The 26,485-nt window shown below is 38.1% G+C and overlaps 1 protein-coding gene across 2 annotated transcripts in view; it reads right to left on the bottom strand.

The window, feature by feature from the left end:
- Nucleotides 1-16,169, bottom strand: part of Mdfic2 (MyoD family inhibitor domain containing 2) — a 92,804-nt gene extending 76,635 nt beyond the window's left edge. For both annotated transcript variants that reach the window (XM_077106162.1, XM_077106163.1), the window contains exon 1: nucleotides 16,082-16,169. In XM_077106162.1, the coding sequence (XP_076962277.1) occupies nucleotides 16,082-16,169 (88 nt within the window). The remainder of the gene's footprint in view (nucleotides 1-16,081) is intronic.
- Between the last annotated feature and the right edge of the window lie 10,316 nt (nucleotides 16,170-26,485).

The raw sequence follows: 26,485 nt of genomic DNA, 5'->3' as shown, positions 1-26,485 counted from the left end.
GAAAGAGAGAGGGACTGCAGGTCCCATCCCATAACATCTACTCATAAAAAAAACAAAGTCCCAGAACAGATCAGATAATTACACACAAAAGGACACATATAAAAAAGAGGAAAGGGAATCTACCTCAATTAATGTGCAAGTCCAAGACCTCTGAAGACATGAGGAAACAGGAAAGTCGCCCACCAAAAAATCACCCAATGAAGGATTCACATTGGTGTGGATGAAATCCCAGAGAAATATTATGAAAAACTGGACTATTAAGAAACTTAGTGAACTAAAAGATGATCTTACTAATGAATTAAGAGGACAAATACAGGAGATGAAAGACTAATAAAGAAATAGCAAAAAGAGACCAAGCAGAACTAGAAATGAAAGACAAAATTCATTCACTTTAAGGCATCACTAACATTAGGTAACATAAAAAGTGAAATTTCAGGTCTTAAAAGGTATGTGAGTATGCAGAATATAACAAAGGGAAAAAAGTTATACAACATGATCAAAATATATAAGACCTCTGGGACAACATTAAAAGACCATCCCTGAGAACCATAGGCATAGAAGAGAATATAGAGAGATAAGATAAAGGTAGTAGGAACATTTTCAAACATTTTTCCATATCAGAACTGAGAGAAATATTCACATACAGAAAGTGTACAGGACCCCAAATAGACCTGATCAAATGAAAAGTTCTCCAAGACATAACCAAAATTCTGAATGTATAAGAATATTAAAAGTTGCAAGAGAGAAACATCAGGTCATATTTAGAGGCAAATCATTAAGACTCATGTATGATTTTTCTATTCAGACCCTAAAATCAAGGAGGACCTGGAATGAGATATTTCAAGCTTTAAAAGAAAACAACTGCCAGGCAAAACTACTTGATGGTGCAAATCACACTTTTCAAACTCAAGGGGGAAAAAACCTTTTTGTGACCAGAATAAACTGAAGAAATCTGTGACCACCAAGCCAGCAATATAAAGAATAGTCAAAACTGCATACTGAGGAAGAGGAATTCAAAAACCAACCCCCAAGCTTCCAAATACAGAAAGATAAGTAGAATCATATTATAGTAAATAAGAATCAAGAAAGCATTGACTATAGCAAAAAATCAGAATGGCAAGAATCCACAAACATATTCATACTAACAATGTTAATAGTCTCAACTCCCCAATTAAAAGACTTAGATAAATAGATCAAAAAAAAAAAACAAAAAACAAGATGCAACTATGTTATTTAGAACAGACTCCTCTTAAAGGAAAAAAACATTTATAAGCTAAAGGTGAAAGGATGAAAAAAATATTCCATGCAAATAGACCTCAAATATAAGCAGGGGTAGCTATTCTCATATTAGAGAAAGTAGATTTAAAGCAAAAATTGATCAGGAGAGACAAGGAATGCCATTCCATCCTGGTAAAGGAACAATGCAATAAGAAAATAGAACAAAAGTAAATATGCCTCAAATGACAGCAACTTAATTACAATAAAAAGTACTCCATGGCATTAAATCTCAGATAGGCCCAAACACAATAATACTGTGTGGTTTCAACACACCCTTATGACTAATAGGTAGGTTGTCACAATATAAAATCAATAGAGATAATTATTATAATAATATTGCAAATCAAATTGACTCAGTGGACATCTACAGAATATTCCACCCCCAAACAGCTGAATTTACCTTCTCAATAATTCATGGAACTTTTTTCACAATAGACCATATTCTACTTCACAAAGTAAATCTAAGTAAATACAAAAAAAAGTTAATACAAATCAATACAACCCATCAGATCATAATGGAATGAAAATAGAAATCAGCAAGAAAAATAAGAGACCACAAAAACACATGGAAATTGAACAATCTCGAAGAATGGATCAAAGAAACAATGGGAGTAGAAATCAAGAAATTTGCAGAAATGAGAGAAGATGCAACATATCAATATCTCTGGGACAGTATGAAAGCAATTCTAAGAGGAAAATTTATAGCACTGAGTGCCTACATTAAAGAAAAAAAATAGATCCCAAATCACCATTTGTGCTCCACCTCAAAGCCATGGAAAAAGAAGAACAAACTAATACCAAAATTAGTAGAAGACAGGAAATAATTAAGAGGCGAGCCAAAATTAATGAAATTGAGAATAAAAAGTACACAGGATCAAGGTAACAGAGTTGGTAATTCAAAATGATAAGATTGATAAACTCTTAATCAAAAGAAAGATAAGTCTCAAATAAATACAACCAGAGATGAAAAAAGGGAATATCACCACAAACTGTTCTGAAATTCAAAGCATCATTAGAAATTATTTTGAAATATATTCCAAAAAACTGAAAAATCTAGAAGACATTGGCCAATTTCTAGATATACATGACTTCCTTAAATTGAATCAGGAAAATATAGAAAACCTAAATAGACAAATATTCAGTAGTGAAATTGAAACAGTAATTAAAAGCTTTCCAAAAAAAAGAAAAAGAAAAGAAAAGCCCAAGATCAATGGATTTCAACTCAGCTGTACTGGATATTTAATGAAGAACTAATGTCAGTCTTTGTCAAATTATCCCATGAACTTGAGAGGGAAGGAACTCTACCAGATACATGCTATGAAGCCAGCATAACCCTGATTCCAAAACAGACAAAAGACACATCAAAAAAAGAAAACTATAGATCAATATCCCTCCACGAACATAGATGCAGAGACCCTTAATAAAACATTAGGAAAATGCTTTCAAAAATACATCAAGAAGATAATACATCATGATCAAGTAGGTTTCATTCCAGGGATGTAAATTTGTTTCAATATTCACAAATCAATAAACATAATTCATCACTTCAACAGAATTAAGAACAAGAAAATCACATGATCATTTTAGAATATACAGAGAGATCTGTGATATAATCTAGCACTCATTCATGTAAAAATACTGGAGAAGCTAGGGATGAAAGGAACTTATGTAACATCATAAAGGCTATTTGTGACAAACCCAAGCCAGCATATGGAGAATGGAGAAAAACTAAAAGCATTTCCTCTAAAGTCATCTACAAGACAAGGCTATCCACTTTCACCAATCCTGTTGAATATAAACCTTGAAACATTAGCCAGAGTCATCAGGAAGAAAAGAAAATCAAAGGGATACAAATAGGAAAAGAAGTCAAACTATCTTTGTCGATGAAATGCACCTATGCTATAAGATACCCCCCCCCAAAAAAAAAGAAAAACAAAAAAACACCGGAAGATTTCTAGAGCTTATGAGTTCAGCAGAGTAGCAGGATTCAAGATCAACACCCACAGATCAATATCTTCTCATATTCCAACAGTGATTCACTTAAAAAATCAGGATAACCATCCTGTTTATAATAACCTATAAAAGTGAATTAATCTAACCAAGGAGGTAAAAGTGCTCTACAATGAAAATCATAGAACACTGAATAAATAAGATGAAGAAAACCTTATAAGATGGAAAGATTACCCCTCTTCTTGAATAGGCAGAATTAATATTATCAAAATGGCAATGCAGGAGGCATCAAAATACCTGGTGTGAAATTATACTACAGAGCTACAGTAACAAAAAGAGCATTAAAATAGGCATGAAGACCAATGGAACAGAATATTAAATACAGAGACAAACCCACATACTTATGTCTATCTGATACTTGACAATGGTACCAAAAATATATTTTGGTGAAAAGGGAGCCTTTTTAACAAATGGTGTTGAGAAAAATAAAATCATGTTGAGAAAAATGGTGTTGGATCGCTATATGTAGAAAAAAATGAAACTAGATCCCTGTCTTTCACCCTGCACAATTCAAATTGAAATGAATCAAAGACTTAAAATTAGGCCAGAAACTTAAAACAGGGTCAACACTCCATCACAATGCTGCTAGCACTGTCTTCCTTAACAAGCCCCACAAAGCACAAGAAATAAAACCAAGAATCAATAAGTGGGATGCTGTGAAACTGAAAATCTTCTGTACAGCAAACAAAATGATCAAGAGCATGAAGACACAGCCTACAGCATGGGAGAAAATCTTGGCCAGCTACTACTTTGATAGAGGATTAACATCCAGAAGTATATACAGAACTCAAAAAACTTAACACCCAGAAAAAAAAAAAAGAGCCCCAATCATCAAATGGGCAAAAGAACAAAACAGAAACTTTTTAAAAGATGAAATATAAATGACCAACAAATATATGAAAAAATAGTTGAACATCTCTAGCAACCAGAAAAACATGGTATTAAGTATAATGCATGCTAATATTAAGACTACAAATTCATGTCAGTGCAATGGATTGTAAACTGTCACTGGAAACATACACACAGACATATACAGACACAAATATAAACCACATAATATATACCGGGGCTACCTACGGGTGTTGGGATCTGGAATAATTTTTTGTCATTTTCATTTTCTCATTTTCTAAAATAAGCATATAATTTACATTAAGTCATACAAACAGAGATATGTGTTAGAAATTCCCGCTAAATAAGTTTTATGTAATCTCTCAACACTCTTTCCTCTCACCACTTCCAGTCCATAGCTGGGCCAGCACTCTTTTGGGGACAGCTCCTTTGATCTGTCACTTTGGAAATCAGCAACTGAGTTCAGAAGTCACCCCTTATAAGCTGTGGCTTTCACATTCTTTGTCCCCAGACTTTTCTTTTCCAGTCCATCTCCATGAAGCTCTTTCAATCACAGATCTCATCTGCAGTGCAGAACTGAGTCTTTTTTAGGTCTTCCCTGCCTTCCTGGCCCCAAGCCCAAGGTGCAGATTGTTCCCCTGCCTCCTATGACATTCAGTTTACACTCACAGCCTGGGGGAAGTCCTCCATCAAACAGCCAAAATCTAGGTAGTCCTTTCCTATCCCCATGCCCTTTGCCCAGTCAATTCTGTGTGCCATTGTCTGGACAGAACACACCTCAGATATGGCTGCTTTCATGCCTGAAGACTAAATCCATCAGTTTGCAGTGTTGCTGCCTATGGATTTGCTGTGTTATTCACAGAATTTCTCCTTTGGCTGAGTTTGTTGAGTTGTGGGAGATTGTGGAGTAGAGGTAGATAGGTAGGAAGGCGGGAACTTCCAGTTCCTGGTAATGTCCCATCTGTCTATAGGTGCCTTGATCCTTACTTGTGTTTGGTTCTCATATAGGAACCACCATATTTTCTTATATACAAAAGGTACCTGGTAGATGTGTTTTGGGAAGGCCAGAAAAAGGAAGGAATAAAATATTTTTCCCCAACAAAATATTAGTCTGTAACCCTGTGGCTTTTCCCTGTTGAATGTTTTTTGAAAATCAAATTTGATTCCTAAGTATCTGTATTATTTGGTCTCATGATTATCACAAATTGTTAGACTTAGTTATTTCTCACTATATCTGTGTAAGTTGAATATGAGACTAATTTCCTTAACCCATTTTGTACTGCTGCCAAATGTGGAACACCTATGAAAGCTTAGATTGACCAATATAATAACCCATGGTCACTTCAAAATAATTATTATTTTCACAGAACTGAAAACTTGGGACTTAATGAGTTAAATATATCTGAGGTAAAACATATATCCTATCATATTAAGTTATGTAGATATTCCTACTAGGTTGTTTCCTTGCCCCAGAATTCAGAGGCAGAGCACTATTATTTAATCTGCAAGTGTGGGCCTACAGAATTTGTACTTTTATAGTATCTCTATCGCTGTGTGTTGTGTTTTTTCTTCATTTTAGAAAGAGGAAATTCATTATTTTATATTTTAAAGAGAAAAATAAAATAGGAGGGGTGATAAAAAATATTGCATAGCAATTATCAAGAATACAAATAATATTAAATGTTGGTGAGGATGTGGGGGAAAAAGATATATTCATACATTACTGGTAGGACTGCAAATTAGTGAAACCTCTTTGGAAATAAGTATAGAGATTCCTCATAGAAGTAGGAATGGGACCACCATATGACTCAGCTAGCCCACTCCTCTGTATTTATTCAAAAGAACTAAAAATCAGCATACTTACAGTGACACAGCTATATCAATGTTTATAGCAGCACAATTTACAATAGCCAAGCTGTGGAACCAACATAGGTACCCTCCAATAGATGAATGGATAAAGAAAATGAGGTGTTTATAACAATGAAGTATTATTCAACCATAAAGAATAATGAAATGGTTTTTGCTATTAAATGGATGGAACTGGAAATTGTCATGCTAAGCAAAATAAGCCAGTCCCCCAAAATAAAATGTTGAATGTTTTCTCTGATATGCAAAAGTTAATCCAAAACGGGGAGAGAGGTAAAAAGTATAGAAGAAAGTTCAGTGGAGTCAAAGTGGAATGAAGGGAAGGGAGGAGGGATAGGATAGGGAATAACAGTGAGATGAATTTGACCTAACTTTCCTGTGTACATATATGAATACATCACAGCGAATCTGACTATCATACACATCCACAAGGCACTAATTAAAAAAAACTATAAGTAAATTGCAGAAAGATTAGTAGAGTAGAGGGAAAAGAACAGGATGAGGGAGGAGTGGAGGTGAAGGGAAAGTCTGGGAATTGAATTAGAGCAAATTATATTCCATGCTTTTATAATTTTGTCAGAAATTATTAATGTTATGTATATAAAAAACCAATAAAACAAAATAAATATTTACACAGAAGGTCTTTTAAAGAGAAATGTTAGAAATCTAATATTTTAAAATCAATACTGCTGTTTTGAAGTGACTCCTTTATGTAGTTGTTTTGGAACAAACCTGCTAAGTTCATCAAAAGCAAATAAATACTTTCTCTTTTAATTGTAAGAGAAAGCTGCCTCTTAGGACTTGGGTTGTTCCTGTGGTTTGGTGTGTGTGAGAGTTAATACTAAAAACACGTTTCCATGCTGGTTTTGCACAACCTGCTGCATTTGAAGTCCCACCAGAGACCTCTGCTTGTCTACTTCCACAGCAGACAGGAGGTACTGTTGGTGTTTTGTTCCCAAACTGAATTTTAAGTTTCTCGAGTGTGAGAATTACCGACTCTTCCATGTGTAAGTCTGTGTCTTGCAGGAAAGGAGAACATTTGTTGATCTAGTTTACTTAAGTTTATATTATTTTATAAAACAAATGCTGCTTGTATAGTGTGAAAAGTTCGTCTTGGCAATCTGGATTTGCACATGTTGGAGATTAGTTTTAAGATGCATGTAAAGAGCAGTGTTAATTTTTTAAATTAATTTGTGATCTGGATATAGAATTTGCTTTATTCTTTATTCTCCAGAAGAGAATGGAATAGTTATAGATTTTTTTTATATTTTCATGAAATTTATAGTTAAGATGTTTTATTTTGATCTTTTGTGTCTCTAGAAGAGCTTTTCTTTCCTATCTATAATGCTGAATTTTCTAAATATAAGAAGGAAAAATTTCCACAGTAAAAGAGGGGTGCAAATGTAGGCTTTCTTCTCCAGTCCCCTCCCTCCTTCCCTTCCTTTTTTTTTTCCTTAAGCTGGGTACAGTGGTGTACACCTATAATCCCAGTGACTCAGGAGACTGAGGCAGGAGAATCACAAGGAAGATCCTGTCTCAGAATTTAAAACAATAAAATAAAAAGGGCTGGGATGTGTTTCAGTGATAGAGCACCCCTGGTTTTAGTCCCTAGAACCACGAAAAAAATAAAAACAGGTAGTCATGAAGTCTTCTCTTACATTCTGCAATATAACTGCTTTGTTTCAGAGCCCTATTCATATGTGCTATGGTTTGGATATAAGGTTGTCCCCCCAAAACCCCAATGTTAATGGAGGAGGTGAAATGGTTAGATTATGATAACCAGGGGATTAATCCATTTGATGGGTTAACGGTTTGAATGCATTATGGATGTTGACAGGCAGATGGGCTGTGACTTGAGGAGGTAGGTCACTGGGGTGTGCCTTGGGGATTGCGTATTTTGTCCTTGGCTCCTTTGACCCTCTCCTGGATGTCATGCCCTTCCATCATGACATTCTGCCTTATCTGGGCCCAAAACAGTGTAGTCCATGGACTGAACCTCTGAAACCACAGGCCCAAAATAAGCCTTCCCTCCCCTAGGTTGCTTAGGTCTTGCTTTGGTCACAGTGACATGGAGCTGGCCAACACTTTTCAGGAGGAAGAGCTGCCATGTCTTTTTTAACCCGGGCCTCTACACATTGTCCTTGCTGCTGCTGCTTCAAGGCATACATGGGCAGAACTCCTGTGCTTGCCCTTGCCTTTGTCTTTGCATTCACTTCTCCACAGACTTAAATAATAGTTGAAATGCTTGAAATGATTTATGCATGTGGAGTGATGTCTCCATTCTCTCTGTTCACGTTCCTTTTCTTTACTAATGGTCTGGTGAGCACCTTGTATAGGTGCCTTTTATTGGAGACTATATTCCCTCTAAATGCATCTCCTAAGCTGAAAGAAATGGGCCATAATCATATAAACGCAAAGTATCTCTTTGTGAAATTTACAAAAAAGGCAATGTCCTTATCCCTGAGGCGTGGAACCTAAGAGTCTTTTCCCTCTCGCCATGAGATTGCTCTTTCTGCTAATGTTGATTAGGTGTATCACATCAATGGCTGTTGTGACACAGGCAAAAATGAATGATTCGGCTGGAAATCTCTGTTGAAAGGTGTAAATCTCTCAAAGTTTTTAGTTATCTACATTTTTCTCTTCTTGTTGAGATAGGAGAGATTGGCTCCCAGTCTCTATGGATTGTTTCACTCCTAGTTCATAAAATCACAATTAATAATGGTGAGCTAAGATCATTCTGGTTTTGATGTACTACCCTATCATCATTGGAAGAGAGTCTTTAAATCTGCTGTTTAATAACTGATAGGGACTTTGTACTGATTAATTCATCGGGTCGTCATCTCAGGCTGACATAGCAACTTCTAGGCCTCCGCTCCATTGGGATCAGAGCATCATTTCATACGAAATGGACTGACTACTTTATAGGCTGAGTTGGGAGGAAATTTCAACCGCCAAGTGTAGGATGTGCCACTGGAATTTAATTTGTTGACCTATGAGAACACGGAAGATCTCATCTTTCCCTGAACTTTCTAAACATAAAATAAGGTTATCAGAGAATCAAAATGATTCTGGCATTAGACCTTTAGTCGAAGCCAAGACATTTAAGTGCTGCTCCTTCCTGAAATGTTCAGTGCTTCATCAGCAGCACGTCGGGTACTTAGAAAATATTGCCCCTTGTGGAGCAAAGCTCTAGAAGGAGGTCACTGCTTCCTGGCTCTTGGAGTAGACTGGGGCAGTGCAGCAGGCAATCACCTTTGTGCTGATGTGGGACTGTGTGCTTCTGAAGAAACACGGCCTCTCCTCCGTGTAGCCTTGCAGTGCTGTTGCCCAGGGTCCCCTGCTGCCTGGCCTGGAGGTGGACTCATGGTTGAAGTTGATGACCTCTCTCACAGTCCAGAGGAGGGCTGAGGATAGAAGCATTCTGTGGAGCTCCTTTATTCCATGAGGGCTGACCTGAACATATCGTCTTCCTCTCACACTCACAGGAGCTGGATTGGTCCCTGCCTCACGTGCTTCAGCTTGCCTTCCGCCCTGGGAGCTGCTCTCCTACCCTCCCATAAACCCCTTCTAACTTATCCAGACTCAGTGTCCATAATTTTCCTCTTAAGAGCTGATAAAGTTATCTTTCAGTTTTGCTAAATTTTGGAAGTTGCACGCCTAGTTCTTTAGGGATAATTACTACAATGCGAGCTGTGTCTTTGGTAGGCATTCCCAGGGGAAAGAGGTTAGTGGAATTCAAATTGCCCATCTGGGTGGAGGAAAGACTCTAGAACTCCTTCCTGGCTGAAGTCCCTGTTTGTGCTCATGGGGTGCCAATCTTCTTTTGGGCCAAAATGTTCCAGTAACTCTTGCTTTCTGTCCCCTTTTGAGCATGACACTTTTTTTTTTCTAGCACCTTTGAACTTGCCATTCCTTCAACCAGAAATTTTATTTCATTTTTATTCCTTCAGGGTCTAAGCAAAATCTCAAGGAGAATGTCCTTGTCTGTGTTACTCCACATAGATCAACTGATGCTACATATTCTGCACATACTGTTGGCCCAGTGGCAATGCTCACAGAGATATTCCTGGTTCCTTCCATAAATGACCTGTCCTGATCCCCCCTTGGCTGGTCAGCCTCTTGTTCTTCTCCACTCAGCGTTGCCATCATGTAGTGTCTCAAGCCAGGAGTCACCTTGGCTTCCTTTCTTTCTGTCACCCCACACCAAAGCAACAGCCAGTTCTTTAGGCTCCAGTTCCAAATAGATTCCTCATCCATTTCTTCCACCTTCCCAGGGACATCCTATCCCTGTTATCATCTTTGGCTTGACCAATCACAATCTTCTGTGCTTTCTTTCTGTTGATGTCTTCATCTCATGCAATATACATGATTGCTCACATCCCCCAGCTTAGAATCTCCAGTGTCTGCTCATTTCCAGTAGGAAAACCTATCCAATGCCCCACCTGGCCAGCAAGCTCCCACCTTCCAACACAAGCACGTCCCTTCCCTCCCTCCCTCCCTCCCTCCCTCCCTCCCTCCTTTGTCTTTTTGTTTTCATCCTTCCTGTCCAGTCTCTGAACACAGCCTCTGCTCCCTGTTGGGTTGCTCCTTAGAAGTTTTACAGAGCTGAGCTGGCTCCTTTTTATCATTGAATTCTCAGCTGGGTGCCCCTCCCAGGGCTGACACCCACGCAACTGATTCCATACCAGTCTCTAGCATGACCCTGGTCTTAAGCAGTGACCCTGGTCAGATTTACCTGGAATGTCTGCTGAGGGTTGAACTTGTCCCCTGGAAGGCATGTGTGAGAATGGGTGACCTAGTCAGAGGCATCACCATGTGAGGGCCCTTGACCTTGGACCTCTTTGCCCCCAAACTGCAAAAAATTCATTTTTCCCAAATCACCCAGTCTGTGGTGTTCTGTTGGTATCTGTGGGATTCAGCATAGACTGAGGCAAAGTCCTTGTTTTACTCAGTGATGTGACTCCCTAGGGCACGTCTTCATATCTGATTTCCATGCATGAAACAAAACAACGTTCTATTTCTCTGATGCCTTCTCCTCTACCCTCCTTTGGCTGCTATGTAACACATTTTCACAAATTAATGGAAAGTACAGAAGTAAGAGCTAATGATTCCATTTCCTGTGTTTACATAGTAAAGAGATGTCCAGATAGGCTACTTGTGAATTAACAATTTAAAATAGGCATTACCTGGGCTGCATTTTTAAGCCAGACACACACACACACACACACACACACACACACACACACCCTTTTAGAAGGGAGAATTATCTGAGTGACAGAATTAGCATGGGTTAATATTTAGGCATTATAGCAGAGCTCTTAGTTCCTTAAGCACTGGAATCATTGACATTTTCATCTTTTGGAATCCGTGTCTTTAGTTGTCTGTAGGTTCAAGAGGAGCCACATCAGATGGTTCCTAAATTGAATAAAATGAAAGTTTTGGAATCATTTTAATGTTCATGACCTCAAATTAATATTTGAGCAAGTGAATAAATCACCTTCACTTGGAATTAAAGAGAAGTCCATGGTTTTATGAATGCTAATAAATGTAAGATGTTCACTTTCTCCATCTCATTTGCAAACAAGCATGAGGTCAGGAACAAGGCGGAATTTCAGGCTTTGCCTTACATTCAGTAGGGAACTTGGGGAACATGGATTTTTGGACCTCTAGGTTATTTTCCAGTATTTTGGATTGTTAGTTTCTAATGTTTATTAATTCTGATTAAATGATAACCAGTGTATTCAAGATGCCAGGTCATTGTTTGGGTGCATTGAATGTACATTTGCACCTTGGCATGATTTTGTTCTTTCCCAATCATGACTATGAAGAGAAAAATCCTCTAAAACAATCACAGGTAGCTAGTCTTTGGAAGAAGAGTTTTTTTATTTCAATATTCTTAATTTCACATTATCTAGGTTAAATGATTATTATCTTACCTTTGCTTATACATATATGTAAATACATACTATATACGTGTAAGTATGAGTATAGAGACTGGTAGGTAGGGAGATGATTGATTGGTAGATATCTGTGCTGTTATAGCCATGTTTATGGAAAACCAGTTTCAGGAAATTATATTAGATTTTTTCTAGATGCAAACTCCTATGGCAGCAGTTACCAACTGGCAACTGTGGACTGACAGATACCCACAGAACCTGGCTTCACTTGTTCCGCCTGATATCTTATTGTTGTCTTTGTAATCATTTTATTACTTATTCTTTAGCAGTGAAGAGATTTCACATAGAAACCCAGACTTCCAGTTTCTACTGAAAACTCAGGAGACACTAAAGAATTGCCACAAACACTGGTGATGCTGTCATTTTAAACTGCAAATGGCAACAATTTAAGGGCCTCCAACCCTTCTTGCAATTTTTCTCTTCCATGTCAAATGGTGTGAGCTGCAAGCTGAAATGCTCACTGAAATGCTTACCCAGACGGCTCCCTGACTTAATGGGGGTATTGCACTATCTTGTTCCACCTGTAATTCCCCCCCCCCAATTTCTATGTTACATCAATTTTTTCTTCATATAGTTTTTCACTCAGGACCTATATTCCTGTCTTAGCCACCATTCTCTTCCATTTCGTCCTTTCCTCTGCCTGCCCTACACCACTCTGCACACCCGTTAGATTTACATACTGATGTGAACATTAGTCCCTGCTCTCAGATCCACAGTAACAACATGGAACCAATGTCCAACCACTTGACGTGAAGTTGGAATTCAGTTGTTTTCCCTTTTTCTAATGTGTTAATGCACACAAAGACAGCTAGCCAACACACCCACTTCCCTCACTCCAACACAGCCTCTCCAGCCTCCCTGGTGGCTTTGGCCCTAGCTTTAACTCCTCTTCACCAGTGCAGAGAGATGGTGAGTGGCCTTCAGGTCACTTGGGTCCAATTACATGATACAGTTCCCTTTCTTGGTGTTTATTTCAATATCAAGTCTTGTTTCTCTGATGATCTTAAAGCAAGTTTTCTCCAAAAATGTCCCTGAACATCTTATTTCAGAATCAGTTGTCTTGCTCTTTAGCATTATTTTCTAATTCCTTCAGTTAGATCCCAAGAATCAGACACATGTGCAATTTTAGAAATTAGAAGTTCAGGGCAACACAAGTGGTATTGGTAGGTGATTGGATGACTTGAGAGAGGGTGAAATAGGATTCCGTTCAGTTCTGCCTGTGGTGTTTCTCAAACAGTTTCACCTTAGTTATTGAGATAGCCCTGGGTGTGACTTTCCTCAGCTCTTTGATACCACCCCTGAGCTCTCAAGCCCTTGATCCATGTGAGGGCAGATAAGAGCCTTTCTTCTTTCCCACAAAAGCAAAAGAATTAAACAATAAGATCCCTGAACACAAGCGCTCTAAGACTTTGTCTATATATTAATAAATTACAGTTATTAAACCCTGGATTGCATTTGAAAGATTTTTGGAGGTGAGGAGTTAGAAAACTAGCTGCCCTCCGGATGGGGAAGAGAGCGCTGACTCTGGCACCCTGCCATGCTTGCAGAAGGTCCTGTGCTATGCTGGGTGCCCTGAGCACACCGCCCAGTGGGTGGCGCTTCAACCTGAACTCAGCAAGGAAAGGGTTCCTCTGGCGGCAACAGAGGCTCTGCCCTGCGAGATGTAGAGATGTCACCACTTTTGTCATCTGAGAAGAAAACTGTTTTGAAAACCTTCAAGCATGTATTTCACTTTTATAAAGTGGGGTGGTGGGAAAAAGGTTGTTGAATTCAAAACTTTTATTGATTGCTGTTGGGGAAGTCCCTTGAGCAAGTGGTTTAATTAAAAGAATAAAAGTTGGAACCTGGGGGTCTGGGTTTGAGATTCAGTCGGCCACTTACCTGTTCTGCAAGTTTGAGCAAGATGCAAAGTTTCTCCTAACTGCAAACCCGTAATCAGTAAAACAGAGACAATTCTACTGCACACCAGATTGTAGGCATCAAAAGGATGTACACAGAACACTGAAATACACAGTGCTGTTTTCAGTACAGGTGTTTATGATGTGAGCCACGCTTTCAAAAAACATAACTGTACTATTTTGAGTCATGTTTTAAAAAAGGAAAGAAACAGAAATAATGGAATCTCATTTCCATAATCTCACAAAGCAGGTAGTCTAATCTCCAGGCAAGGAAACTGAGGCCCAGAAAGGTGAGGTACCACGTTGCAGTCACACATCGAAGTGCAGATCTAATGCCAGGTCTGCCTGACTTCAGATGTGTTCTTTCCACTGCACATGGTTTGTCTTTTATTTTATTTTATTTTATTTTTAATATAAGCCGATTCATATACTTTTTCTTAATCGCAAAAGAGAAAGACAGTTATGTTTGAAAACTAACCCATCCTGATAATTCCTAATTAAGATTTTGTCATGTCGAATCTGGCTCAATTTCCTTTTATGAAATATTGTAAACATAATTTGAGTGTAGCTTAAATGAAGTGTCCAAATGGGATAATACAGGTCAGCTGGGAAATTAGACTTTATAGATTACAAGAATTCAATGCCTATGTTGTACTTAATGGACATAATATTTTTAAAGAAAATTCTTCAGGAAACAATTGATTGGTCTATCAATTTCATTACTATATCTCTATGAGACACCCACAGCTTAGAGCAATTAAAGTAAAAATAAGTAATATGAGCTTCACTGTGTGTAGCAGGGAGGAACAGCTCTATCTCCATGGATTTGGAGTTCATGAGAGAAGCAAGGGGTGTTTTGAGCCAAGTTATTTTTTCCTTCCCTGTTATTTTTAAAGTGGTCTATTTAACAGATCTTTTGATAAAAAGAAGTTAGAGTATTTTCTAGCCCTGTGGCTTTTGAAGAGACTAATTATGAGAGTAGTTTATATCTGTGTCTACTATTTTATTAGAAATAAATTCCCTTAAAGAAACAAGTTCTTATTATTAAATTTAGTTGCAGGCAATTGGATAAAAGAAAGGATATTTTTTTAAAGGGAATATTTTTAGTGTAAGAGTAGAGGCAGGATGGGAGTGCAGTGAGATCTGGTGAAGCTGTTGGAGGTGTTGAACATTGTAGAAAAGGCCTTGTGATCAAGGATCCCGTCCTGACAGCTGACTCAGCCATTGTTCCTGGTGATCGTGCTGGTGGTGGTTAGAATCATGGCCCAGGTTTGCACCACTTGGGATTTGTAACCTTGTAATTTGGGCAAGTCCCTGGAGCTCTGTCAGGCTCTGTGGTCTCACTGGTAGATGAGGGGTGTGCAGCAAGGGGTTGCCCTGTTCAGCAGTCGCCATGACACACTGCAAGTGTTGCTAACGTTATTATTGCTGTTTGGGTTTATATAAGTTTCTTGATATTTTTATCAGTTGCCTTCTACCTCATAAGACAAGTATTAAAACTTTTAACTACTTAAGAGCTGTTTTCTTGCAATTTAGTAGACTAATTAAAAGGTGAACAAGATGGAGCATCCCTTTAGATGCAGTACCAAATCAGCTTTCTTTAAGAGATGTTAAAGACATTTATAACACCAAAAGACGAGAAAATGAAGCCTTCTGGCAAATAATCACTTTAGACCTAGTTTCCAAAGTGCACGGATGTATACTTCTCACAGGAGGGATATCGATTGTGTGTGTTTCAAGAAGCAGCCGTTTACGCATGCTGTGCTGGTGGCTGCAGTGCGCTCCCTGGGGAAGGTGGCCTCCCTAATTGCGGTGAACGGTGATTCTATTTGTAGGCATTGTTTCCTACAGCAGGCTTTCCTTTCTGTGATTATTATTTAAAAATACTTGTCCTCCAATTACTTAGACTTCTTGACCATAAAGGAGAAAAACCTACAGTAGTACAAAGCCCTCAAAGAGAATATATTCCCGAGGTAAAAATGAGCATTACACCTTACCAGCAGAGTAACCTGTTTCCTGCCATACAGAGACTTTAAGAGGGATTTCAGTACTGAAGATGCTCACGATACTACTTAGGCCACTTGTGTGACAAAAAGAAAATCAGAAGTACAAAAATCACTTGAACTCTTGAGGCCTATCTTCTTCTACCTTAGCATCTTTTGCTTATAAATAAAATCACAGTTTTTACACCAATATAAAAAAATCAAGAGCATAAGGACTTACCTTCCTTCAACCAAGAAACATTCTTTTTGTCATTTTCAAAATGCTGGGCTGTTCCTATTTTTATCTTTTCCAGCTCAGTTTCTGACATCTAAATGTAAATACAAATTGTGATATAAAAAATTCATTAATAACCCAAATTTATAACACTAAGTTTTATATTTTGAGACTACTGCCATATTATGGGAAGATTTCATCTTTATAGTGTTTTACTTCATTGTTGTCCTATACTTTATCCATTTGTTATTTTAAAACATTGACATTGAGAACTGAACTTCCTATACAGAAGTAGTCCATTGTTAAGCAATAAAGATTGCTGAAAGATCATCCAGTTTCTGAATAACAAAGAATAACAGGTTAATAACTAGCTGTGGGTTTGTTATGAGCAAACATGTTCAGTTGCTATTTTAGTGTATCTTTATAGCCTTCTGGACAGCCTGATGCAGAGTAATTTGCAAAGATATAAATAATAACATGCAAAAGAATCATTTTAGGAATTTATGGGTAAAGTAATAAGCCTGGGACCTAACGAGCCCAACTACAGCCAAAGGGAGGTGTTGAGAAGCCGTGTGAGGCTCCTCCAGTGCCGTGAACTTGACCTTTGTGGCTTGCTCCCAAGTAGTGCTCTGCTTGGATCAGTGCCCAGCAGCTTACCTGTGTGTCCCAACAGGAGGCCCAAGGTGTGGGGCTGGGGAGCAGTGTGCTGCAGCCTCCTTACTCTCCTGGTGTCCAGCATTCCTCTACCCTGGCAGAAATGAGCAGAGGAGCTAGCCTGCTCCCTCCTGGGTGGTGCTAGATTTGCATTGCTGCCAGAATCATGTGGCTGAGAGGTTTTTTTTTTTTTTAAGGTAATATAAAGCCTGTGGTTCTAAACAATGAAACCTCTCGGCTAGCACTTATTTAAAATTACAGCCTGCAAAACAGGGTAAAAATATGAACTCTCCCCAAATGGACAAAGATTCCTCCATCCTTTCTTTCCACACCTTCCATTCATTTCTTAGAATTAATATTAAAAAGTGTAGAAAAAATATATTGAAATATATACACAGATGATTTGGGTTAAAAGAAAGCTACAATCTCTGGAAGTTCATCTAGCAGTTGGTATTTTGAAAAGAACTTTTTTTCTAGTGTATAAAAGCTACAGAATACATTTCAAGTTATTTTGATCATGTGCAGACATTTTTAAAATTTTGGAATAATATTCTAAGGAGCATTTATTATTAGATACTTAGGTAAGGGTAATACTATTTTCAGTGGAAGATCAAAAACTAAAAGAACCACCTTGGGTGATGAATAGTTCACCATTCCTAAAGGTCGTCATTTCCTTTATTTTTTTTTTTTTTTTTCCCCTAAAGTGGTTTTTCTTCTGCAGTGTTCTACCTGGACAACAATTTTATCTGATTTCCTTGTGTCCATTTACTCTGCTTTTCCAACTTCATTTCTTCTTGTACTTAGTTCCAAGATTCTCATCTTTTAAAATCTACCTAGGTCAGTCAATTTTTATACAAAATAACTTCCAATTCCTCCCATATCAATAAGGTGAACTTCAGCAAGTTAAGACCTTGGATGGTCAGATTTCTTTAAATGACTTCCCACACACAGTCCCACAGCCACAATTTTGTGTAGGTTCCTAGACATGATTCTGGGGCTAGCATCCCTCTGTATTCCCTGCTTCCTCCCTGTAGCCTTTCCCTTCTCATGCATCTGAAAGTGACCTTTCCGGCCTCAGATCCCACTTGGAGCTCTTGTGTTGAGTATCTCCATTGTAGTCTCTGTAAACCTGTCCTATTTTCCTGACCATACTCCAGGTCCCTAAGAGCTCAGTCTCTGTCTCTGTCCAGTGTATCTTGCTCCATGTTTGATCTGATCGACATCAATGAAAAATTGCTCGATAAATAAGAACAGTAGATTAAAAGCTGATGATAGCATTTTCCTTCATATCAAAGTCAGAATACACAGGATTACCAACTTCCTTTATTTGTCTTTTCTGAGGCTGTGGCATTAGATGCCAACTCAAGTAGTTGTAACCTTGATCTACTTCCCTTTAATCACTGTCCTTAGGAAAAGCAAATTACCTAAATTTTACATATTAGTGGGGTCAGAAAGACATTTGGAAGGCAGTAGTCCCGCAATGATCTTAAAGCAGTGAGCAGAGGCAGCATAGGAGCTAAAGGAGATCTAAGGTGGAAATGTCCAGACTGAAAGGGATGATGAGTTACCAGTGTGGAATGAGTGGAGAGGACACCACAGACACGTTCCCTCCTGCTCATCTTCTCTCCCATTTTAACATTGTTGTTAGTATTATTCCTCAGTGAAAGCAATGTCTGTCTCCTCTTCAAGACAGACAAGGATGTCTCCACCAGTCAGGTAAGCACAGTTCCACAGGCACTTTGGGAGCTGGGAGCACCCGTTCCCACCCCTGAGGGTGCCATGCCTCCAGGTCCTTCACGAAGCAGGTCTCAGTCCCTGTGGTGATTTCCATTTTTTATACTTTGGTCAACTATTTTCCAATATTTCTGCATCAAAAGAAGCCTATTACTCAATTTGATGTCCACATTTCTCACTTTGGAGGCTTTGAATTATTGGAAAGTTTATCTTTGATTATCCTTGCCTATACCTGTACACTACATGTTACATTTATGAAATGGCTATCATATTTTGAGACCTAGTGGATGAATAATTTTCAAATTTTGAAATCCTTGTGTAAGACTTCATTATGAAGAGAGAATTTTTATGAGGACAGAAAATTTTATGAATTCTATAATTTAAAATAATGTCTAACCCTAGGTACAGATATGACTGCACATATGGTGTGACTCTACATTGTGTACAACCAGAGAAATGAGAAGTTGTGTTCCATTTGTGCACAATGAATCAAAATGCATTTTGCTGTCATGTATAACTAATTACAATAAATTTTTTAAAAATTACAACTAATTTTGGTTGATGTATTTTAAACATGTGTTAAGTCCTAATACCTGAAATTTTTTCTGTTGTTTGGCCTTAGTTTTCTCTGCATTGCCTCTCATTGCCTTTTAACTTTGGTTTCACTCTTTAAATTAGCTTTTGTTCTTAGGAGTATATGGCCTTATTCGAATTTTCTGAGAGGCTACTTGTGGTAGATTTTCTAGTTTCCCAGCAGATATTTTCCCCCTGTACTTGGGATCAAATCCAGGGCCTCCTGCATGCTAGACAAGTATTCTACCACTGAGCCACATCTCCAGACCTTTCTTGAGTTTTCCATATGGGATTTTCTTTTATTTGGAAAAGCACTATTTTTTAAGGGTAGATGATACACTTTGCATTGCATTGCTGTCTCTGAGCACTTGCAGATGTTTTTCATGGGAGCTGTAGATTTAAACAAGCGTAGTATTGATTTTCTCATGCACCTCATCTTTAGACATAATGGACTGGCACCTGGCATTCTACCTATTACCTGCATGGCATGAGTGGTGTTGGACGTGGTGTTAAGTGTGTCCTCACAACTCTTTAGACCATTCACTCCTCAGCCTAGTGATGTCTCTGGGCCACAGGAGTCTCCTCCCAGGAGAAGAGTCTGGTTTGCTTCTGATTTGAATCCCTTGAGAGGCAAGCTTTCATCTGATGAGTGGGAGTGAAGGGAGCATGGTGTCTGGTGAAGCTCAGGCAGGGAAAACCAGGAGGCAATAAGCAGACAATCCTGGAGTACAAACATGCAGGCCAGCCTCAGGGGACAGATCCAAGGGGGGCTAGCACATTAAAAAAGAAAAAAACAAAAAAGGTTTGTCCAAATAATGTTCATTGTGCATGGTTCCTTTCTAGGAGTGTGATCTCAGAGATCAACTTTTCTTGTTAAAGTCTGTTTTTATTTTTAGAATAGAGATACTCTGAATGAACTTTTCATGATCAGTTTTTTCTATTTTCATTCACACCTCAGTATCTCTACTTTATGACCAAATCTGATCCAGAAATAGAACGTGTAAGGGCAAACTGTCCAGCAGGAGGTACCATTGGTCAAAGGAAAAATTTTCAGGGTTATCTCCTGACACATTCTTGTTCTTGTTAAAATGGGATCCAGAGCATGAAGCCAAGACTTTTAACAAATAATAAGTGCATGCTATCATGTTAGTCAGTCTCTTATATGAACTAAAGAACACCATATTATGGCTTCCCATTATTTGTAAAACAATGAAGTTGCATGCATACTGTAAGGCTATACTGTTAATCATTGTGTAGATAATGTCACCAATTCAGATTAATGGATTTGAGAATGCATTTGCAGAGTAGACCTCTCTGAAGCATTTGTGCATTGGATACAAACACAGATTAGGTGTCACAGGAAGTGATGTCACTCCTTTGAAAGCATGTTTTCTGATGCAGAATGGAATCTCTATGATTTAGCATGATTGATTTGAATTTTCTCCATCGTCATTCCAATGACCAATATATGCGATCAAATATATGCGATCAAATATTTTACATCGAAAATTTCTCTTTGGGATTTTGTGCCCTTGGTATAAGAATTCACATGGAGTGAATATTGGTCCAAATTGGACCAATATTTAATAAATATTGGTCCAAAATGTCAAGGACAAAGGTGAATAAAACAAGAAGAAAACTCCACAACACACTATAGCATACCACCACGAGGATTTATCAGATGTTATTAAAGTTCATCAGAAGTTTAGGTATGAGATAGTAAGTGAAATAAAAAAGAGTAAGTTTTATTCTTGTATCATGACAGGTCTTTTAAAAAGCTGCTTACCTTGACCAAATTATTTTTATACATTACAGAGTTGTTGTTTTTTTTAATCACCTTTAGACCTTGGTTGACAGTGAGAAATATTAAGAAATAAATGTGAATGGTGTTTGTTGGTGAGTTTATTTTGAAGATTCCTAATTCCTGTGACATTTGCAATATGCATAGTAAATGTTAGTTAGTGTGACTGTTGTTCCCCTTACTGTCATGGGTAATGACTTATCATTTCATTCATATGTACATATGCAAAATTTTATGCATGCACACACATTTTATGCAAATCAATGGTATTTAGAGCTGGTCATCTTATAAAGAAACTTAGAGAAGGAAATTTCTTATGTTGACTCAGTTTCCATTTCTACTCCTCTCTGTCCCTTTTGGAGACCTCTATCAATCAATCAATCTATCTATCTACCTACTTCTCTTTTTATTTAATTTTTTATTATTTTTATTTTTAGACATACATGACAGTAGAGTGTATTTTGCTATATGATTCATACATGGAATATGACTTATTCTAACTAGAATCCCATCCTTGTTACATGATGTGGAGTTTCACTGTGGTGTATTCATATATGAACACAGGAGAGTGCAGTCCCATTCATTCTCCTGTCATTCCTATGGAAACTTTATCTTCATCTGTCACCTTCCCCTTCAGCCTGAAGGACTGTCTTCAGCATTTCTTGCCTGTCTACAGGTGAGAGATTCTCCACTTTTGGTTATCTAAAAATGACATTAGTTCACTCTCCTCTGTGGAAGATATTTATCCTGGATATTTAATTACTGGTTGACAGCGCTTTCTTTTTCTTCTTCTTTTCTCTTTCTTTTCCCCTTTCCTTTTCTCTCTCCTGTTCCTCTTCCTGCTGCTCCACACGGTTGATCATGGCAGGCTCCGTTTTCTTTTTCTTAGGGTGGGTCCTTTCAATCCCTTCCCTAGTACTAGGAAATAGTTCATGCTCTAGGCCCTAATGATCATGCCCAGGACATGTCCTTTCTTAGTGTGAGCTGAAAGTCCAGAATGCTCAGCAAGATGTCTGCACTTGGTTGGCCCAGAGGCCATCTAGCCCTGCGGGGCCTGCATTCAGTGCTCACTCTCGCACATCACATGGCACCAGATTTCCTTAACCCTAACCCTTAACATGCACAAGGCAGCCCTTCACCCCATGCAGCTGTGGGGAAACCTGCTTCTCCTACTTGACAGCCTCTTTCCTATAACCACACTCTGCAGAGGGCACTCAGCAACTCCGATCTGTGTTCTTAGCCCAGCAAGTCTGCCCTGCACTTGGGCCCCCTCCTGCACCAAAGCTACAAGTCCAGAGATGCAATAAGTATGCCTTGTGTATTCTGTGCAGCCCCACTGTCACAACCAGAGGTGCTTCCAGTTCTAGAGTTTCCATGTTGTTCTTTTGTGTAGCTCCTGCTCTTTTGCTGAGAATAGCAAAATCATAGAATATATATATATATATATATATATATATATATATATATATATATATATATACACACACACACACACACACACACACACACACACACACACATATATATATATATATACATACACATACTTGTGTGTGTGAGAGTGTGTGTATAAACACACATATATTTATTTTTTTGCCTCTCATCCAGTGCTTGAAATCAGTCTTTGTGTACTTTGTCTGCTCTTGTAACTCTGTATGAATAAGTGCAAGTCCAGTGCCATTTATTCCATCATGACCAAGAGCAGGAGCAGTTTTTAAATTAAATGCAATCTTGAACAAAGGGCTCCTTAGCTTTGAGATTCAAATTTCACTTTAGGTTCACAGAAGACTCAGTCATTTTAAAAGCAAGTCCTTCTTAGGATAAGTACCAAAGAGTCATGATCCCACTTAAACCATAAATTATATATTAGATAAGAATACAAAATTGCTTGAAAGTAGCATTTAAGCTAACCATCCCAGAAAATTAAATTCTAACAAAGGAATAGGAGCAAAGTTTGAAGAGGATGTGTGACTAGGTTTGTTTAGACACTGATGTTCATTTAAAAGGGACTTGGGACATTATTGTTTTATATAATCCTGGAGATCGAAGCAATAGGATCCCTAAATAATCTTTGTCAGTTTTCTAGAAGGCTCCAGTGAATTTTAAGACTACGTCATTCTCTCTCTCTCCCTCTCCCCCAACCTCCCTCCCTCCCTCCCTCCCTCTCTCCCTTTCTGGTGATGAGAATTGAACTCAGGGCTCATGCATGCTAAAAATGCACCTTACCCCTGAGCTACATCCCAAGCCTGATAAGACTTACAGGAAGTCTCTGCACCCTATCTTGTATCAATGTATTGTATTGATGACAGGTATTAGGTGGAGTGCAGGAGGTCAATTCATTATCAGGACACCTGGGGAGAATTCCAAACTTCTCCAAGTTTGAGATGAGTGTTCAAGATCACCAGCAAATAGGAACAGGGCTTTGGGTCACAATAAGACATGTCACTAGTGGGTGCAAATAGAGGACACAAGTAAAGACAATATAGGGTGTTAAACATGGAAAGAAGAAGCAGTGGGGAAAGAGATCATCCCCAAAGACGAGCAGGATGCGCTCCACCTAAGCAAAGACCAGCAATAACAGAGCTACCATGTACTAAAAGTGGCAAAGCAAGGGGAAGTTACATTGACCATGAGAGCTAAGAGATTGACTTAACTTGAATTTGAAAACTTGTTTCACACCAGGTACAGAAATGTGGGCTCGGATGCTAAGTTAGTGTCACTTACAGAGAAATAAATATTTATTTTTTGATCTGAACACATAGCCTTGCTCTGCACTTCCATTTCTAGTCCCCTATTCTCTGATGAGGCCATGACAAATTACATCCCAAGTGGTTGATTCAAGGTGCCCCGTCCAATCCATTTGCCAGATTGGAGTTGGGATCCAGTCTGCAGCCAGCAGAGTTGGTCAGCTAGGGCTGTGAGCAGGAGAGGCCTGTGAGGGTTGTGGGAAAGTGGACACTGTGGGCTAAGTGGGGGAGCTCTATGTGTCAGTCTCCTCAACTGCAGAGAAAACCATGGCTGCTGCTTGGGAATTGTTGGGGGAGGGGGATTGTGATGCCGAACAGGTTAACCAAAGAAAAGACCTTGAAGAAGAGCCTGACATACAGTAAACATGCAGTGAAGACAAGTTCGTGTGAGCCACTCTTTTCTGCTACTTCACTGAGGTATGATTGGCATGCACATTTAAACGTGCACCGGTCAGTTTTGTGATATCAGTGCGCTCAGTAGACTATCACTGCAATTGTGAGCAGCATCCTTGTCCCTGCACTTCCCCTCACCCCTTGGTATTCTCAATGCCCCTCCACCCCACTCCCAGGCAAGCCTGCTCTTCCTTTGTCATTCCCTTTAAATCAGCTTGTGTTTTCTAGATTAAATATGAATGGAGTCATACAACATGAGTTCTTTTTTGCCTAAATCTTTCATTAAGCATAATGATCTTTCTTTTTTTTTTTTTAAAATTGATGCATTATAATTATGCACAACAGTGGGTTTCATTGTGATATATTTCTACATGCACATAATTTACTCAATCTCATTCCTCAGGACCTCTCTTCCCTTCCTCCTCTCTCCCCTATTCCCTTCCTCTGCTCTATTGATCTCCTTTTAATTTTTGTGAAATCTCTTTTTTATTTATTTATTCCCTTTAGCTTTCACATATGAGAGAAAACATATGACCCTTTTCTTTCTGAGTCTGCCTTATTTCACTTAGCATGATGCTTTCCAGTTTCATCCATTTACCAGCAAATGCCATGATTTTATTCTTTATGGCACAGCAAAACTCCATTGTGTGTATATAACACATTATCTTTATTATCTGTTGACAGGGACCTGGGCTGGTTCCATATTGTGGCTACTGTGATTCACACTGCAGTAAACATGGGTAAGCACAGTTATCTTCAAATTCATCTATATTTGTGTCAATACTTCATTTACTTTTATTGTATTTCATTGTATGGATATACCGCAATTTATTTACATGTGCACCTGTTGATGAATAGTTGAGTGGATTTCCATTTTAGCTATTACAAATAATGCCTTATGAATATTTATGTTTAAGTCTGTGATTTTAATTTTTATGGTTTCTGCTTTTTTTCCAATTAAACTTTTAAGGGGCAAAAACTGAGAAAGTCAATAAAATAAATAAAACTATTATTAGAAAACATATTTTTTAAAACAGCCTTCATTAGCCATTAATTTTATCCTAGAGAATACAGCTTTACCTTTAAAACACTAGTTGAGATCCAGATGAATTTCCTTTGTATTGACTACTATGACGTATTTGCTTAAACTGAAATTTACTGGAAAACCCTCCAAAGGGGAAAAAGTGTATCAAATTGAGGACAGTAATATAGATTCTCCTCCTCAATCTCTCAAAACTATTGCAGAGATGAGAATGAATGCTGACTGCCTGTAGGTATAGTGTTGCTTTTTAAAAGACAGTGACCTTTTAGTACATTTATAAACTCAAATCTATTTTATTTTTACAAATTACAGAAATTGCAGCATTATTTTATTCATAAAAATCTGGATGTTTCATAATATTTGGATAACAGTGATTCTAGCAAAGCAAAATGCCATTTCCCCTTTAAAATGTGCCTGAGTTTGTATTATAAATTATTTTGACATTATTTATTAATGAGGAGCTATTGATTTATAAGATAGTTACAGTACAGTACTGCTTGCTACATTCTCAATAATTATTTAAGATAATTATGTAAATGAATAGATATTATTGACAGAGGCATGATGATGCTGAAAATGAAGCCTTACTTAATCAATATAGCATGTCAGAAGAATTTCCCCTAAATGTTAATATCTGGAAGTGTCTGCCTCTTTGGGGGAGGGAGATCTCCCATCTACATGGAGGTGTTCTAATGGCATTAGTTCTCTGCCAAGTTCTTTGTCCTCTTCACGATTGTCTTTGCCCCTGACATCCCAAGAACTCCTTTGCCACTAGAATAGACGACTGTCGTTCTCTCAGGCAGTGTTGGGGCTTCTCCCTGCAGCAGTGACAAGAGGGAAAGAAAGAAAACCCTTATCTGTACCAGTCTTTTCGCTAGACCACCCCTCATGGGTCGAGCATAAAGCAAGATATTTAAATAAGTTGAACTTCAAATGCAATCTGTTTAACAGGATGTTTGGATCCAAAAGGAAATTCTAACATTTGATCAGCTATTCACAAATGATGTCTTTGTGTCCTTTAAAGAACTATAAAGCAAATAAAAAATTGTAAGCAGTTTTATTTGATGTTATCTGAGATAAAATAATTCTTTGAAGAGCCATAGAGACTAATTGGAAAAGAATATCAGTATGTCCCTAAATGATAAATGTAATAAAGTTAAAACCACGTAGGGCATATATAGGTAATATCATAGCACACTAAGAATACACAATTATGGATGTTATACAAATTCTAAGGGAAAAAAATCAGACTTCTGGAGATGAGAAAATTTTAGTGGGCAAAGAGAAACACACATACACACACAAAAAAGGTTAAATGTTGGAATGGGACAAAGTAGAGATGATGAAAGGGGAACTGTTCTTTCCACACATTAGACTAAAAGGGGCATTTCTTTCCTTCACTGATAAATAAAAGGCCCAAGGTTCCTTTTCTTCAATGATGAATTTCCTCTAAGATGCATAGGACA

Source organism: Callospermophilus lateralis, chromosome 20 (genome assembly GCF_048772815.1).
Source record: "Callospermophilus lateralis isolate mCalLat2 chromosome 20, mCalLat2.hap1, whole genome shotgun sequence".
NCBI lineage: Eukaryota > Metazoa > Chordata > Mammalia > Rodentia > Sciuridae > Callospermophilus > Callospermophilus lateralis.
Note: the sequence above shows the minus strand (reverse complement) of the source record. Positions and strands in the feature narration are given on the sequence as shown.